Here is an 18,888-nt window from a genome sequence, read left to right on the forward strand (position 1 = left end):
TTTCCCTAAAAAGTGTTGCCCAAAATGCTTTTTACAAGGTTTGATAAATGACTTTTTTAGATCTGGTGCAGCCCTAATAAATGTGCATCATGAATAAATGCATCTTTGAAAACAGGAAAGTTCTGTGTTTTGTTACCTGTTTCAGGCCTAAAGAGCCATAATTCCCATTAACTAGCCTACATTAAGTCATGCTGTGTTGAAGTGGCTCATTGTGAGCTCGGCAGCAGTGTTGCTTTAAGAAGGAGGTGGGCAGCGCTCCGATGACGCAGGAATAATCCTGAAAAGATGCTTCAAAACTCCAGGCCGGAGCCAGCGTGTGTGGTGGCTGACTGAGCTGGAAGAATCTCCGAGCCTGGCAGGATCAACTGTTGAAAGATTATTTTGAGCAGGTTCAGGAGCCTTCGAAGGCTCTCAATGCAGACAAAACACTCACTATTTGGTAGATTCGCTCCTTCAAAAGACAAATACAGTTATTTACCATTAAGTCATTTACCCACGGCGGAAGGCTTTCTGTTTGCAAGTATATGTGCGCTGCCAAGTGGAGCCAACTTGGGGAAAGAAACATTTGAAGAACACCTCTCCAACTCAGTCAGTTATCTGAAGTGGGATTTTGGAAAGTGGCATCATGCCATACTTCACCACACTGTGTGTCTACTTTTTGATGATCCTGAACCCAGTTATGACAAACACCATCACCGAGGACATAGAGGTTTTGGTATTTTTGCCACAAAATAACTCCTTCCTGTTCTCATACGCAAGAGTCGCACCAGCGATCCGTTACGCGCAGCAGAAGATGAAGGCAGACGGGAACCAGTACTCTGGGTTCCACTTCAACATCCACTTTGAGAACTCCGACTGTGTCAATGATGCTCTGTTTACGTTACTGGACAGATCGTGTGGCCAGAAGCCGGATCTGATCCTGGGTCCGGTGTGCGAGTACGAGGCGGCGGCCGTGGTGAGGCTGGCATCTCACTGGAAAATCCCGGTGATCTCAGCAGGTGCCCTGGCCACCGGCTTTGGTAACAAGAAAACAGAGTTCTCCCACCTGACCCGCATAGCCCCGTCTTACGTGAAAATGGCAGAGACTTTCACCGCAATGTTTGAGCATTTCACCTGGAAGAGCGCGCTGCTTGTCTACGAAGACGACAAGGAGGAGCGGAACTGTTACTTCACTTTGGAAGGAGTCTATCATCTAATGGCCGACTATACTATTAAAACATACCAATTTTCAGAGGAGGATCCCTTAAACGTCGACGACATCCTCCAGAACATCTATGACATTGAAGGTAAAGCAGCTTTCATTACTCCCTTTTTGAAGCCTTGATAAATCAGACGGTCTATAGCTCACTTTAAAAAAAAAAAAAACAACTCGATAGTCACTTTAGAAATTCCTTAAATTTACCAACATCAGTTCTTTGGTAAGTCACTCTGTAAACAGTAAATGTTTGGTGTCAAACGCAACCCGGAGTCCACAACCCGAAGATCCCGAATATAATTTTAAAAACTGTTTAACTAATTAACGAAGATAAGTCCTTTATTTCTCAGGGGAAATTCACATTGTTACAGCAGCTTATGTAGCAATAGACGTAGTAATAGAAATAAAATAAAATAATTACCATCTAAATAAAACCACCATGCTTAAATTACCTGATATTGCTAATGAAACTAAAATGTAAATCTGTATGTTATATTTTCCATGCCCCTGTACATTTAGCATAGTGTTAAGCATATTCATCAATAGTTGAGATGTTTAGCCCATATGCTGCTTCTGCAGTCTGAGTTAGACAAAGCTATCATATCTTTGAAAGTATAAATCTTTTCAGTAACATTTTTGTATGTTTCTCACCCATTACAGCTCTTCAAACATAGTATTACACTGTCCAAGGAGAAACAGAAGGAATTATGTATTTTTATTTAAAATAACAGGGTTTGTCCCACATGACTTACATGGACACCATATTAGGAGGGGATCCCATTTAGGGGCTATCATGGACAGAAATGTTCATCTATCATGTAAATAATTGTATGGGTGTCTTAAATTTATGCAAGTTTACAATTTATTTAGTTACCTAAATGTTTCATTGGACAACCCAGATGAGAGTGTAATGACAGCCTTAAACTCCTGCTTCTCAATTCCTGTTCTCCTGCAGAGCCAAATAACAGCACTGTTGCTCATATTGTAGGAGATGAAACTGAGTAGAAAACTGTGATAGGCATAGATGTGTATTTATTTGTCCTTACCCCACCCACACTCTGCATCACTCTGACAGTCTTACATAACGTCCTGCACGCTGTTGGCATGCAACATCATCTCATTTCCACAGACTGCAGAGACACATGGTTTAATTATATGATATTGCTTTAAGGACTTTTGAACTGGCAGGAGAGAGAAAGTGAGTGGAATGGGATGTGTGTGATATTGCTGAGTGGTCCTGTGACGCTCATGTAATACCTTAAACACAATTTTTAAGACAGATAACGGAAAGTGACATATCTATCAGTAGTTGGATTTGTTTGTTTGAAAATGTATTTATTCTTGGGTAGAAAATAAACCCTTTAAAATGTTCCACAAACTAGCTATTCAGTAATACATAGAAGGGTTTAGTATGATTTTCTTCTCAGTTCATTGATTTGCACATACTTGGAAATGTAACACTAAAGATTTCATCTTAGATGATGCTGTTACACGTCTTAGCTTTGCCAACAGTAGTCATGCAGATAGCGTTCAGCACCCCGGCACTCAGATCAGATGTGACTGTGCAGTACAGTGCCATTAATCATGCTGTCACCTTCACCTTTCCAGAACGCAATCTACACATACAGAAAGCTTTGCCTAAATGCCACCTCAAAACCTGGCTTTCCACAAATAAAGAAACACTCTGAGTGGAGATTTTAAGGCGACTTTGTGAATTGTTGTGTATTGTGCATGTCTGTCACTGGAAGATGCTTATGAGCATGAGCCTATTCAAATGCAATTACCAAAGCTATCTATTAAACAGTGTTGTTAGTCTGCCCCTGGTAGTATCCTTCAAAAGCACAGTCTTATTATACACTGCCAGAGTAGCTATTATAGTGCCTTTTGAGCTGCCAGACCTACCGGAATCATCCACATATCTATCACTGTGTTGGTTTTTTTTTTTATATCATTTAATAATTTCCCCTGATTGATGTGCATCTACAGTGTACAGCAGTCCCAAGCTTTGAACTCATCTGTTTATGGGTAAAGTTTGGATTGTGTGTTGCACAGGGTTGGCAAGTGAACAGCTCTTTTCACGTGCCACCACAAATTATTAGTTATATTGAGTTTGGGGCTCTGACTCAGTCACTCCAGAACATATACCTTGTCGTTTGTACACCCATTTTTGTGCAGCCTTGGCTGTATGCTTTAGGACAGTTTCTTGCTACAAAACATATCTTCTGCCAAGTTCCAGTCCTCTTGCAGACTGCATCAGATTGTTCTGTGATTTCCCTATACATCATGATGTTGCTATCACTGTGCATGTTTAGTGTCCAGCAAATACAGCGTCTGGTGTTATGGCCAAAAAGCTCAATTTTGGCATCGCCGAACCAAAGAACCTTCTTCTAGTTGACTGCTTCTAGTTGAAGGTCTCACATGCTCTCACATGCTCTCACATTGTCTCCTACCTCAGCCACTGAAGCTTGAAACTCATTTAGAGGCATCATAAGTGCCTTGGTGGACTCCCTCTCTAGTTTCTTTATTACATGATCAGTCTGTTTTTGAGGACAGCCCTCTTCAGGCAGATTTATGCATGTGCTATATTCCTTCCATTTCTTCGTATGAATTTATCTGTACTCAAAAGGATGTTCTGTCACTTCGAAATTTTCTGGTATCAGTCCCCAAACTTATGCTTTACAGTTACCTTTTCCCAAAGTCATAGCCAGAACACATTTATTGCACTTAGATGACCTCCATTTCACTAATTGTGTGAATTCTAGCACCAATTAGCTGCATCTTTGTTGAATTAGATGAGCCACTTTAAAGGGGGTGAATACTTATATCAAAAAGGGAAAGGGAAAACTTCCAAGGGGAGTGAAGTCTTTCTTTAAGACGTAGTCTTACTTAAAACGCCTTGTTTTGACAATGCCACCTTCAATAGGGCTTCGGTCTGCAGTTCATGCTTCATAGCTTGCTGCTCTGCCTGAACCAGATTTCCAGCCTCTTCTCCTCAACCACACTCTTTGTACTTCGAGTATTTTTAGATTAGCCCTTTTACAATTCTTGCCTTTAAAACCTGCCCAAAATTTGGCTTAATCTTTAGAAAACCTAGTTCTGATATAAATATCAAAACTTTATGCATTGCAGTGCTTTCTGTGCATTCATTTTTACAAAAGTTGAGTATGGAAATTATATACCTGACTTTTAACATAACGGTGACAACTGATGCCGATTTAATATCTGCTTTTATGGTGCTAGACATGTCAGGATTGCTGTCATTTGACAGCATAAACAAAAAGAGTTTATGGAAAGAATATTCAGTAAAACATAAAGCATAAATGTATGATTGCTTTTGACAAAGTTTGTGACAAAGACACGTGATGATTCCAACACAGATAATTAAGAGCAGTAGGAGTCCTCAGAATCTCAAGACTGCCATGATGTGTATGGTCTTAGGTGTATGTAAACTTTTTTTTCTGTTTTGTCTTGGTTTTTTTTTTTGGTTTTTTGTCTTTTTTTTTGGCGGACAACAGATTTAGTATGAACAAGTAGTTGAAATGTAGCCCTTTAAGATTATGTGGTAACCAGTGGTCACTTTCAAGCTGCAGTGAATTGAAAGTGAAGTTTTTACCATGAAAAACTGGTTTTGTAGCTGTGAAGTTGTCTAACAAACTGACCATACACAGGATAAAGACAGTGGCTTTGCTGTCAATTTGACTATATTTTCATTGAATTCAAAGCTACTATCACATTCAATTTAATTCAATCTTATTAATATAGTGCTAATTCACAACATACAGTCATGGAAAAACTTATTAGACCACCCTTGTTTTCTTCAATTTCTTGTTCATTTTAATGCCTGGTACAAGTAAACGTACATTTATTTTGGCAAATATAATGATAACAAAAACAGCCCATAAGAGTTTAATTTAAAAGCTGATATCTAAGCCATGGGCTGCACAGTGGTGTGGTGGATAGCACTTGCAGCTAGAAGATCCTCGGTTCGCATCCCGGCCTTCCCAGCATGTTTCTGCATGGAGTTTGCATGTTCTCCCTGTGCATGCGTGGGTTTTCTCCGGGTACTCCAGCTTCCTCCCACAGTCCAAAAATATGCTGAGGTTATTTGATTCTAAATTGCCCATAGGTTTGAATGCGAGTGTGATTGTATGTCTGTATATGTAACCCTGCGACAGACTGGCGACCTGTCCAGGGTGACCCCTGCCTTCGCCCCAAGTCAGCTGGGATGGGATCCAGCCCCCCTGTGACCCTATAATGAGGATTAAGCGGTGTATAGATAATGGATGGATGGATTTCTAAGCCATTTTCCATGGTTTTCTTGACAATAACGAATGTCACTTAAGGTCATTGGTCATGTACTTACATGAGTAACAATGGCATTGTACTGCCAAAAAAAGTGCTTTTAGGCATTCCATGTTTTCTTTTCTGTCTGTTTTAGTCACATGATACACACAGGAGTTAGTACTTGATTGCATAACCATTGTTTTTGATGACTGCAGCCACGCAGCAGGCTTTCCACCAGGTTCTCACATTGTTCTGCTGTCACAGCAGCCCATTCCTGTTGCACAAATTCAAACAAATTTGCTTTGTGTTTGGGTTTGTGGTTCTCCATTTTGCGTTTGATGATTTTCCACAGGTTTTCAATTGGATTTAGATCTAGTGATTGAGCAGGCCAAGGCATGGTTGGAATGTTCTGGTTCTCCATTCAGGCTTTAACTGACCTTGCATTGGGGCCAGGGGCATTGTCTTGTTGGAAAATCCAGTCATTCTAGGCATGAACGAGTTTTCCAGCTGATGGAAGAAATTTTTTTTTATTTTATTTTATTATCCCTTATTAATCCCACTAGGGGAAATTCTGATTTTCGCATATCTCCCAATTGGGGGGAGTCAGAGTGACGGGTCAGCCACGATACAGTGCCCCTGGAGCAGGAAGGGTTAAGGGCCTTGCTCAAGGGCCCAACAGTGGTCACATCGGGGCTTGAACTTCTGACCTTCTGATCAGTAGTCTAGAGACTTAACCGTTGTTTTCAAGAATAGCCCTGCACATGACCTGGTTCATTTGCCCTTCACACAATTGCATTTGCCCTGTTCCACCCATACTGAAACAACCCCAGATCATCACTGATCCACCCCTATGTTTTACTGTAAGGGTAAGACAGTCTGATATGTAGGCTTCCTCCTACCCAGTAAGTTGGCTGGAGTGGACATCAACTGAAAATGGGTTAATGGATTCATCACTGAAGAGAACCTTAGCCCCATCATCAAGAGTCCAATCCTTGTGATCCCCAGCAAAGAGTAACCAGGCTTCATCTGCCTTTCATTGATGAAGACCTTGTTCCATGCCCTGTGTGACTTCAGACCAGCTTCAAGAAGTCGGTTTCGAACTGTCCTTTCCAAAACAAATTGCATTTCTCGACAGTGCCCACTCATTTTTAAGGTCCCTGAAGGTCTGACAACAATTCCTGACACAGGAACGGATGAATCATCTCATGGGGTAGAAAGCCGTTTCCTACTGCGACTAACTGGCAATTTGGTAGTACCATGTTCAGCTTGTTTTTTCTTGTTGTAATGAACGGCTGTCTTGGAGGTCTTCAGTTTTATTGCTACTTGTCTCTCACTCATGCCAATTTCCAGCAGTGCCAAGATGGCTGACTTTGTGGCTTCACAAAATTCTAGGCCTATGCATGTGCAGTGTTGCTTACCCTCGGAATACAATTAAGCTTAAGCATGTCAAATAGGACCTACAGTATTATGTAATCAGCTGCATTTTTTGTCGTGTTCATTGTATTCTTCAGGTAATATACCTTTAGTGGTACCAAGCATTGAAGTGAACAAGAAATTGAAGAAACCAAGGGTGGGCTAATAATTTTTTCTGTGACTGTGTCATCTCATAGCACTTCACATAGTAAGGTGAAGACCTTACAAAAGTCAGCTAACAATTATGTAAAAAGTAGAAAATCAGTTGATTTAGCACCTTTGTATTTTCAAAATATCCACCGTGTCCACGTTGGACTCTGTTTAATTTACAAAGCAAAATTTTTCACTTTGTTAAGGGGTTTGGTAAAAACTGTCTTGCACTTTAATGTATAAACCTTTGTTTAAAATGTAATACTCTCCTTACCTTGTTTGGACAAAAATACATTGTTTGCACTGGTTACACTACTTTGATCTACATTGAAATATCTCATCACCCACTGAATAAATTATAATATTTGGTACTGATATTCCTTGTCCCCAGCATAATAAAGTCTGTGACTCAGTGATCTCCTGACTTTACCTCTAGCACCACCAGCAGGTCAAAGTGAACTATCTCAGCATTTACTTGATGATGAATTGGAAATATTCATGTTGCCCTGTCGATGAATCTCAGTGACTGTGATGTGTTGACCTGACTTTTTTTTAGTATCACACTATTTATCATCTGGTCAGAATGTCAGTTTGTCTAATTTTGTGCTTTAGTGTAAAGGATATTAATGATTATTTATTATTGAATTAATTGCTTCTAAATTCTTTTAATTTAACATATTTTATAGTAGTCATGCTGCAGAATTAATTTGGGACCACACAGATGCCCCCTGATGGTATTGTATTGCAAAGTATATTTGAATTCATTGCTCCTCTACATGATGACGATAAAGTGTTTTTTATCATTTATGTAATATAATAATACAATATGATAGATTTTAAAATAAGACCCAAAAAGACAAATGGTAAATTTTAGAGTCTTTTTAGAGGTTGATATAAACATCCCTTACAATTTACAGACTCAACATTCAGCTATACCTACTTTTGTATTTAGTATAGTTGTGTGCACTTATTTTCACTTTCATTTCCAGGTGTACTCTGTTTCAGTTCCAAAAAAGGGTTTTATGTAATCCTAAAAGCCATAGGTATGTTTCCACTGCGTCTCATTGTTTTACTGCATGTGTTTCTTGACCAGTGTGACCTTAATTTTCAGGAGATGTCACCATGTTTCCAGATGATTTCAGAAATCACCTGGTACAGAATTATATTTAAGGTTCCCGCACTATCAGTTCTTCTCTATCCAGGTTACTGAAGTGAGCCATTAGTGCATCATCAGCCATCAGTTTCTATTCAACAGGTCTGGCAAAAGCAGTGCCTGTGGCTGTGCATTTATAATTGCATTACAAATAGACCTGTGGTGGAGATAAACATCATGATACAATAGAGGAGCATCAGTTTCATTTAAACTGAACAGTGGTGGGACAGAAATTGTTACTGACAAAGAAAGTTTCATGGACAGTTATTTTTTTTCCTGTTAAAGCACCAAACGTAAATGAATTTCTTTTCTTTAGGTTGCATATATTATTGGAGCAAAGCCACTTCCTTAAATTCAGGTACACTAAGAAAGAATTTAGCCTCTAAATTATTGTAAAATTCTATTTGGCTTTATACAAGTTCTGGAACTTCATTTGGAATTAACTGCCTGGGATTTCTTGATATGGTATATCTTGCTCATTGAAGTTCAGACATTTAAAAATGTATGATTCTTCAGCTTCTGGAGGGAAAAAAAAAAAAAAAAAAAAAAAAAAAAAAAATATATATATATATATATATATATATATATATATATATATATATATATATATATATATATATAAATAAAAATAAACACTTACTATATAGTTATATAGTTATTGTATAGTTATTGTCTTCTACTAATAAAAACTTTCATCCTACACCATTTTACCCCATCTCTGTACAGGGATGTATGGTTTGGATCATTTATTTGAAGTGGCATTTTTAAGTGAGAGCATTACATGCCACCTGCCTCTTCCTTCACATTTTAGAAATAAACTATTCCACAGACACTGATGGTAATTCATGTATCCACTCCTTTTTCTGATTTTGCCTGCAGAAATCCTATCGTGAATTTGCTCAATATTTTTGTGCTATTAACTGGTACAACTACTTCAGAGTGAAAATGAAGCACCCTTCTTATGATTGGTCCATTCCTAATGTCAATTCTCCTGCGACATGCACTCCCATCCTGAGTCTGTATGAAGTCTTTGTGTTTAGAGAGAACTCCCTCTGGGCTCCTGCATAGTTGTAAGGCAATGCCTTGCTTTTACTGTACAACCACAAATGTCCTAAAGTTCAGCCTGAAAGGGCCAAGAGCTATATGTAGCCAGTGACAATACACACAACACTAAAATGGAAATTCATCAGTCAGCTTATCCCACAATAATTGGATTAGATTGACAATGAACAATATTTATGTGTTACAATTTGGCTCCATCCAACAGAAACAGATAGATTTTTAAAAAGAACTTGCTCACTCGCCTCTCTTTATCCTGTTCACCTCTTTAACCAACCAATTCATCATAATTTCCAGCTGCCTATTTGCTCTAGCTTTTTACGTTTACAGCCAACACAGGGCACGGAATACACTGCGGACCCTCAGTAAGTGCACCAAGTGCTGCCCCATTCCTGAGTTAATTTGTAACTAGCATCATTGCCCCAGCAAAAAGGAGAATCTAGAAGTTTTGAAATATTGCTGGCTGCAAGCACTACACCATGGAATGGCTTGCAGAGCATACACAGGGCTAGCAGTGTGTGTAGAGCCCAGTGTAATTAAAGGGTGCTATAGTGCTGGCAGGACTGAGGTGAAGTTTGTCCCACTGACTCAAGGGATATTTCAGGAGGTGTGTTTAAGTGACAGAGTTTTAAGGAATGTTCCAGGGAGACTCTGAATCTTCTTTATTATGAGGGATGCTGGGGTTTATCGGTGTATTTATTTTTAATCACTGGGGCACCAAGGAAAAAGTTTACACAACCCGGTAAAATAATTCTTTGCATCTACCATTTGGTAAAAATTATTTACTCATTACAGGACTTTTAGTTAATAAATGTTTATTTTAAAATATACTGTTCACATTCTCATTAAAATAAACGAGAATGTCCTCTGCACTACTTTGGGAATGTAGTTGAGAATTTCTGTGATTCTTTTTATAATAGTGCAAGGTCTTTATCTTTATTTTCAGTTCTGAAGAACTACAGGCATGTAATCATTTCTTTGACTGTTGAGTTAGCTGGATTCTGGAATGAATGCTGTTATACAAATAAGTTTAAAACTATCATTTTTATTACTACTGGATTCCTATCACTTTTGGGTGTGTATCACTGCATTGCTCTCTCTGCCTCAGATATTTTTGAAAGCACATAGCTAAATAAAGAAGGAACACTGGAGGATACTGGTGTAATATCTGCTTCTCCCTCAATGTCACTCATTCAGTTTAATGTACTTGTCTGCAAAATTCATGAATATGAGGAGTTGGCGTGAAATCAATTGAATCACTGAACTCTGTAGCCTTTCTCCTCTATGAATCATGTGTACTCAGAGTTGAATTTTAATTAATTCCTCTCACAGACAGATTGCATTAAAATGTAGTAGAATGTGTTATGGGGTTGTGCTCATGTTTCAGAGGCATGTGGAGAGAAGAAAATGTACGGTTTGGGCATCTCGGAAATGCTTCTTTGCACTTTTCAGACAATGTGGTTCTGTTGGCTTTATCAAACTGTGACCATCAAAACATCTAGTTGCTTTGTAGAGTGTGAAGAAGCTGGGGGGAGTAAGCACCAAATCTGAGGCCATGTTTTTTTGTTGGTAAATGGTGGTTGGTTTGCTGCTTGAAGGAGTTACAGCTTTGAAGGAGTTGCAAAAGGAGCTGTATAACTTTCGATTTCCCATTTGATCTGCTTTCAGACCCTCACATTAGAATGAGATTGGGTATGTAAAAGGATAAAATGAGTTCCCGCAAGTGGGGAGTTCAGTCTTAGAAACTGGAGCTTGAACATCTGGAGGGAACTTGGAGTAAAGCAGCTGTTCCTTTGTTGTCTTGAAAAGTGCAAGCTGAGGTGATTTAGCATCTGATCAGAATACCCCTTAGGTACGCTCCTCTAGAGTTGTGGAGCAAATTCAACTTGCAGTAGACTCCAAGGTGGACCTTGAACATACAGTGGCATTATATATCTCATCTGCAGACATAATCTGTGACACAATTCAAGGAAAAACCAACAGAAAGGGTTTTAATAAGGTGCTGGTCCGCCATGTATTGCCAGACCAGCTGCAGTGTTTCTATGCTCTCTCTAAACTCTAGAACTCTACAGGAAGGATGGAACACTATTCTTCCAAAAGATATTCCTTCATTTGGTAATTTGATCATGGCAAAAGAGTGCTGTCTAATACATTGATTCAATATCTCCCATAGATGTTCAGTTATGTTGAGATCTGGTGACTGTAAAGGGCATGGCATATGATTTTCAATTTTTTTTTTTAACCATCAAACCATTCTGTCAACCCTCAGCCCAATGGATGGGGACATTGTCATCCTGCCTGTGAGAACAGTGTAAGAGATGACTTATCTGAACATATCACTGTTTTCCACATCTACTGGACTTTCAAATATACATTCATTTTTATACTGACAGGTTTATGCTCTGCTACCATTCTATAATTTTGCTCTCTGCGTAACTTTTGACGGACTGTTCTTGCTGACAGTAGGATCACGTCCTGCAAGGGTAGAAAATTAAATATTGTCTGGCTTGTTGTTAATTAAAACTCATAGTACAGGGCAGCATTTTAACCATTGAAATTTACAGGACATGATATTTAATAGCAGGAAAAATCAAAAAACCAAAGGCAAAGATATGAAGCTATGTTTGCATTAACATGTTTCCATCATGCAGCTTTTCCCACAGAAAAAAACATTGAACCCCTGTTTGAAATTAAGTGTGACACTGGATGAGATTTAAACTACAGGAATATCTCATCCTAAGGCTCATAATGGCTAGAGTTAATGCTGGGTTGGGATGAAAAATGACCCACAGACATACATTCTGGGCGGGATTGAAACTGTTCACCAGGACAGGTAATATTGAAATCACCCCTAACTCCATTAGGAATTAAGAGAGAGAATAAACATTGTAAATCGCTTTGAGTGCCACCAAGATAGAAAAGCACTATGTAAATTCAGATTGTCCACCCTTCTTTGTTAATTTTCCATGGTCTGTATGAACACTGTTTGATGAGTTACCCACTAAACATTGTTCTTACTAAGTTTTGTATTTTATGGTATTTAAGCATTGCTGACTCTGTTTGTCTCTGTGTGATTTTCCTGCAGTGATGATCATGTGCATGGGAGCGGACAAAATACGAGAGATTATGCTGGCTGCACACAGACGACAGTTAACTAGTGGCAATTATATGTTTTTTAATGTTGAGCTCTTCAATTCCTCCTCTTATGGTAAGTTAACATCACATTTAATTTAATTAATTGTATTTAACAAACTGAATTATTATTTTCCATATTTGCAGTCTTCCTAGAATAATAAGCTTTCTCTGTATTGACGATGCAAGTCAAAGACTTCAAACATTTTTAGAATTTGAAAATGACGACTGGCAGTCCATAACCATGTGGTGTTTTGGATATTTGTTTTGCATGTCTTAATTTAAATATGAGATTTAGATGCATATCTAGTTGGTGAGATCTTAAGTTAGCAAAGACAAAACAGAAGCAAAGACTGAATATTAGACATACATTCATCAAATGGACACAAACTCCAACTCTAAGTGAATGATAATGCTGTTCTGTGTCTCAGAGGTGTAAAGAGGTTGCTGTTGGTTAACAGCTTTTCTGTATAACAATCTTTTGTCGAAGTCAGACATGTTTCATGCCAGTTAACCTCCCTATACCCCCACTTTTACTGTTGTCCTCCTTACATTTTAACATTAATAAGATACATTCCTAAAATGATGTGCCTTCCTCCTAAAGGCCTCTGTTCAATAAGCGCTGTTCTGTAGCTACTTACCTCGCCAGTCGGCCAGTGTATTCAGTTTAGCTGTAGGGATGATTATTTCTCAAACTGATTTTGTCTACAATTATACAATTCTACAGTTTCACTTAGCAGACATTATTATCCAAAGCAACGTACATTTGAGAGTAGATACAACACAAGCAAGGATCTTTGACCAAACAATAAAGTTTGTCAGATATGTGTGGAAATTTATCTTGTTTTGTCCCTTTTAAATTAAACTCTAGGGAATGGCTCATGGAAGAGAGGAGATAAATACGACAACGATGCGAGGCAAGCCTATGCTTCTCTGAACACCGTGACACTGCTCAGGACAGTCAAGCCTGAGTTTGAGAATTTCCTTATCGAAATGACAAAATCCATTGAAAAAGCTGGGCTGAATGACTGCAAAGATTGTGGAAATGTACGTATGTATGTCAATCTCACATTAAACAACCAATTTTCATAGTGTTGAACACATCTTATTAGAACTGACTGATGTATGAGGAATTGCAGAAGCAGCTAAGTGAGGAAGTATGTGTGGTTTAAAGCTGAGTCGATGGGAATATAAAAAATGAAAAATGTGGGAATGACCCATGAATTTGAACAGCACTTTAACAGAGTTAGACTCTGTTCAGTCATTGTACTTCTTCAGTACATAACTTATGTTCGATAGTACTTCAATGTGAATCACTATCAGATCTCTTTACAAATCTTTTACAAATAGACAAAACTCATGCAATATTGCAGCCATCTGTCCCCTACTGAGGGGTACAAATAATTCATGTTTGATCTGAGAGGGCAGAAACAGTTTTGAGTGACAGCTTCATTAATGTTCATGGCTGAAGCTCTAACCTCATCATAAGGTAGGCAGCAGAAAATGTAAAATGTTAATTAAATGCACAGAATGGCACAGTGGAACAATGACTGGAACAGTTATCTCACAATGTGTTGGTTGGGGTCTTTCTGTGTGTAGCTTGCATGTTCTTACTGCGCCTGCATGAATTTTCTCCATATGCTTCACCTTCCTCCCAGAGTTCAGACACATACATGATAGGTTCATTGGTAATTCAAAGTTGGCCCTACTTGCAAGCAGAGTGTGCATGATTGTTTATCTCTTCGTGTTCATCCAGTGATGACAGCCTGTTCAAGGCGTACCCTGCCTCACACCCCCTGTGCACCATATTACATTGCTTAAATGACAGGAGCCTCACTAAGAAATAGAATTGGCAGTGAGCTCTCCTGTTGACCATGTTGATTTCTTGGTATGAATATCCTCTTCAGTAGTGCCACCCATTAAACTTTAATTTTAAGTCAGTTGTCAATAAATACAGTTTATCTTAGCTAGTTATTTAATTCTATACATAAATGAAAGAATTTTAAATTTACTTATGAATGTATATAATTAACCCGAGCTATATTGCCAGAATATAGCTCTGGCAGCATTAAACTGCTACATAAATATAACTACAAGATGTGTGGCATTGCAGCTTGATCTGATCTGGTTATCAGCATGGATGGCAAGTTGTCAGTTGACCAAATACTGGGTGTAAGTGATACACTATTTTGCCAAAAGTATTCGCTCACCTGCCTTGACTTGCATATGAACGTAAGTGACATCCCATTCCTAATCCATAGGGTTCAATGTGATGTCGGTCCACCTTTTGCAGCTATAACAGCTTCAGGTCTTCTGGGAAGGCTGTCCACAAGGTTTAGGAGTGTGTTTATGGGAATTTTTGACCATTCTTCCAGAAGCGCATTTGTGAGGTCACACACTGATGTTGGACCAGAAGGCTTGGCTCTCAATCTCCGCTCTAATTCATCCCAAAGGTGTTCTGTCGGGTTGAGGTCAGGACTCTGTGCAGGCCAGTCAAGTCCATCCACACCAGACTCTGTCATCCATGTCTTTATGGACCTTGCTTTGTGCACTGGTGCACAGTCATGTTGGAAGAGGAAGGGGCCAGCTCCAAACTGTTCCCACAAAGTTGGGAGCATGGAATTGTCCAAAATGTCTTGGTATGCTGAAGCATTCAGAGTTCCTTTCACTGGAACTAAGGGACCAAGCCCAGCTCCTGAAAAACAACCCCACACCATAATCCCCCCTCCACCAAACTTTACACTTGGCACAATGCAGTCCGACAAGTATGGTTCTCCTGGCAACCGCCAAACCCAGACTCATCCATCAGATTGCCAGATGGAGAAACGTGATTGGTCACTCCAGAGAATGCATCTCCACTGCTCCAGAGTCCAGTGGCGGCGTGCTTTACACCACTGCATCCCACGCTTTGCATTGCACTTGGTGATGTATGGCTTGGATGCAGCTGCTCAGCCATGGAAACCCATTCCATGAAGCTCTCTGCTGAAGCACTGTTCTTGAGCTAATCTGAAGGCCACATGAAGTTTGAAGGTCTGTAGCGATTGACTCTGCAGAAAGTTGGTGACCTCTTGGCACTATGTGCCTCAGCATCCGTTGACCCCACTACGTCAGTTTACATGGCCTACCACTTGGTGGCTGAGTTGCTGTCGTTCCCACACACTTCCACTTTCTTATAATACAGCTGGCAGTTGACTGTGGAATATTTAGGAGTGAGGAAATGTCACGACTGGATTTGTTGCACAGGTGGCATCCTATCACAGTTCCACACTGGAATTCACTGAGCTCCTGAGAGCGACCCATTCTTTCACAAATGTTTGTAAAAGCAGTCTGCATGCCTAGGTGCTTGATTTTATACACCTGTGGCCATGGAAGTGATTGGAACACCTGATTCTGATTATTTGGATGGGTGAGCGAATACTTTTGGCAATATAGTATATATGATGTCACATCAGAATAATAGTGTTGCTTGGTTGCTTCAAAGGTCTGTATTAGCATGTAACTTTTGATATTTGACAATGTTTATGGCCAAGAAAAACTCTTTTAGGTATTTGATTAAATGCAATACAATTACTAAAACTGGTTGAATTTATAAGCTACTGATAGTATCAGACAAAACAGTATTCTGCTTAATGCAATGCACCCAGTATTCAAATGATGTGTCATGACAATTTTTTAGGACAACCTCACCTATCTCAGGTTTGGTGTGAGTACATGAAACAGTCACTGGGATATGAACTCAATTCCTGTTTGAGGCATTGTCACTGACTTTTTTCATGTATGAAAATTTGTAAACCTAAGACTAACCCTAAATTCCAATATGGAAGTTGCATCAATTAGGCTGACATAAACTGACAAGCTGACAGTATTTTGCCCTTGGGATGCCCCACTCTGTTATCAGATGCAAGAATGGTTTGAGGCAAACACATCAACAGTTACTGAAATGCCCAGTAACTGTCTTAGTTTGTTTATTTGGTTTTTTGTTGTTGTTGTTTTTTTGCTCTCTCAAAATTGGATGCCATGTTCATGTACCAAGTTTGGTTTTCATAGATCAACACATTGCTTCATGACAAACACTTAAGAAAATCAAGCATGCAAATTTTTGCAGAGGTACAATGAATCATCATGTTTGGTCTGAGAGGACAGAAACAGTTTTGAGTGTCAGCTTAGTTAATGTTCATAACCTGAAGCTATAACGTAAGCTTGAAACATCATATTTATAAAGTTATGAGGGATTTATAGATTATTCTGTCAGTGACTGATGTGAACAGGATGCACGGTTCTCTGCTTTCTTTGCTTTCTAGTATTGCCTGTGGCTAAAATGGATGTCAGTGCTGCAGTTGATTCACAGTAAAGTTAGTTAAACAGCTAATTTATTTGAACAAAGTTAAAGACAGCACAGAGTACTTCAGGAGCACTCATTAATCTTGATGAAAGAAAATGAATGTACTGTACCCACTCAGTGTGCTAAACTTTAAAACTTTTTACCATATGGTTCAGGGAAGAAAAGATAGAAAGACAATGGAAACCTATGCCCCGTTAATTTTTTATCCCCCAAAACTGCCTGTTTTATCTAGGATGTGCTGAGAAAATTAGACGGCTAGGTATTGACCACTTTACCACTACTGATAGTGCCAAGTGTGTGTTACTGTGTATTATTTCTGAATTCTTCCAAAGGTAGAGTTTTGCAAAGCTTTGTTAGAAACTATCCTAAACAGACATTGTGCAGTGATATTTCAGAATTCGGCAGCTATAGTACAAGATTTACAATAATTTCCCTTAATGCCTGTATGTTTAATGTCAGGTCAACATGTTTGTTGAGGGATTCCATGATGCCATGTTGCTGTATGCCATTGCCTTGCATGAAGCCATGAAAAGTGGATACAGCAAGAAGAATGGAACAGAGATCACATCACGCATGTGGAATCGAACTTTTGAAGGTAAAACACACTCTGCGCACTAGATGACCAATATTAGTGTGGTAAAAATTAATTCAGTGTTATTTCAGATATGCCTATGTTAGTATTGTAACTGCGAAGTGCCTACTGCAATACAGATGTAAAAAGAAAAAATAAGTACATACAATGGAAATTGTTGTCTTTTTTGACACGTTTGGACAACATAACGCTTCGTCCTCTTCAAAGTAGTTTGAAACCGATAGTAGATTTTTAAAAAATTACACATAAAATTAACATTCTGATTTAAAAAAAAAAAAATACTTTTAGTCAAATAAAATTGTACATTTACCACACTTTTTATATCAATGAAAAGAGAATCAGTGGATTCCAGATTATGGGCAAGTAATTAAAACTTCCTGGGTGACAGGTACAGCCTGTTGTATTTAAACCTCATACATCTAGGCTCTGCTGTTCCCTTTCATCTTGAAGTGTGTCTTGTCATCACTCTGAAATCTAAAGTGCCTTCAGGAAAAAGCTTGTGGATGCCTGTGAGTCTGGCAATTTAAAAAGAACTCCAAATCATCTAAAATCATTTTATTCAGAAGAAAATCCTAAAAGTAATATAGATTTCAAACAGCTGCTAGTTTGTCCAGGGCTGACTGTCCCAGAAAATTCAGCTCACATCAAATCATTTGATGCACAAGGGGTCTCCAAGAATCCCAGCATTTCATTACAGGATGTGCAGGTAACTGTGCAGCTGTTGGTGTCAAAGTGCTTCCTTTACATTCTGGAAAAGAATGCATAAATTTTAGCAGCATGGGAGGTGTGCTTGGAAAAAGCCCTTGCTGTCCAAAAGGAACATTCAAGCAAAACTGAAGTTTTAATATGGACATACAAGGCTCTTGGAATAATGTGTTCTGAACAGGTGAATCAAAGACGGAGTTGTTTGTCCACAATAACAGTAGATGTGTTTAGTGGAGACCACATCACCTTTTCAAAGTAGTTCAACACTGAAATACTGTGAAGCAAAAGCTGAAATGTTGATCTCTTGTCTCATACTCGTGGTTTGATGTCAAAACCAAACGTTTTCAGTCTATAGCAAAAATAAAGGAATTGGCCTTACTGTTCCAAAACTTTTCAAGGGGAGTGTATATCAGTATATATCAGTGCTATGCGAAAGTATTTGCCCCTACAGAAATCTTCCATTTTTGCATATCTGTCACTCTTAAATGTTCCAGATCATCAAATTAATTGTAATATTATACAAGGATAACCCAAGAAAACACAAAATGCAGTTTTTCAATAATGATTGCTGTTCAGCCCATCTTAATTTACATGAAAGTAATTGCCCCTATTAACTACCAGTCTATCATGACCAAATTCATTTGGCAATTGGGTTCAGTCTCAAAAGCCACACAAACATATGATTACTGCCAGGCTTGTTGAACAGAAATGCTGTGGAAAAAGTCTTTGGCCCTCTACAGATATGTAAATGTTCTAAAAGTTTTACATTATCAAACTAATTTTAATATAAGACAAAGATAACAGAAAAAAACACAAAATGCAATTTTAAAATATTTTTTATATTTATTGAAGGAAAAATGAAT

At 38.6% G+C, this 18,888-nt stretch overlaps 1 protein-coding gene across 1 annotated transcript in view; it reads left to right on the forward strand.

The window, feature by feature from the left end:
* Positions 1 to 295: 295 nt before the first annotated feature.
* Positions 296 to 18,888, forward strand: part of npr3 (natriuretic peptide receptor 3) — a 44,395-nt gene continuing 25,802 nt past the window's right edge. The window contains exons 1-4 of the mRNA XM_023264774.3: positions 296 to 1,286; positions 12,340 to 12,462; positions 13,258 to 13,433; positions 17,188 to 17,323. Coding sequence (XP_023120542.1) covers positions 626 to 1,286; positions 12,340 to 12,462; positions 13,258 to 13,433; positions 17,188 to 17,323 — 1,096 coding nt within the window. The 5' untranslated portion in view covers positions 296 to 625. The remainder of the gene's footprint in view (positions 1,287 to 12,339; positions 12,463 to 13,257; positions 13,434 to 17,187; positions 17,324 to 18,888) is intronic.

This window comes from Amphiprion ocellaris, chromosome 6 (assembly GCF_022539595.1).
Source record: "Amphiprion ocellaris isolate individual 3 ecotype Okinawa chromosome 6, ASM2253959v1, whole genome shotgun sequence".
In the NCBI taxonomy this organism is placed as follows: Eukaryota; Metazoa; Chordata; class Actinopteri; family Pomacentridae; genus Amphiprion; species Amphiprion ocellaris.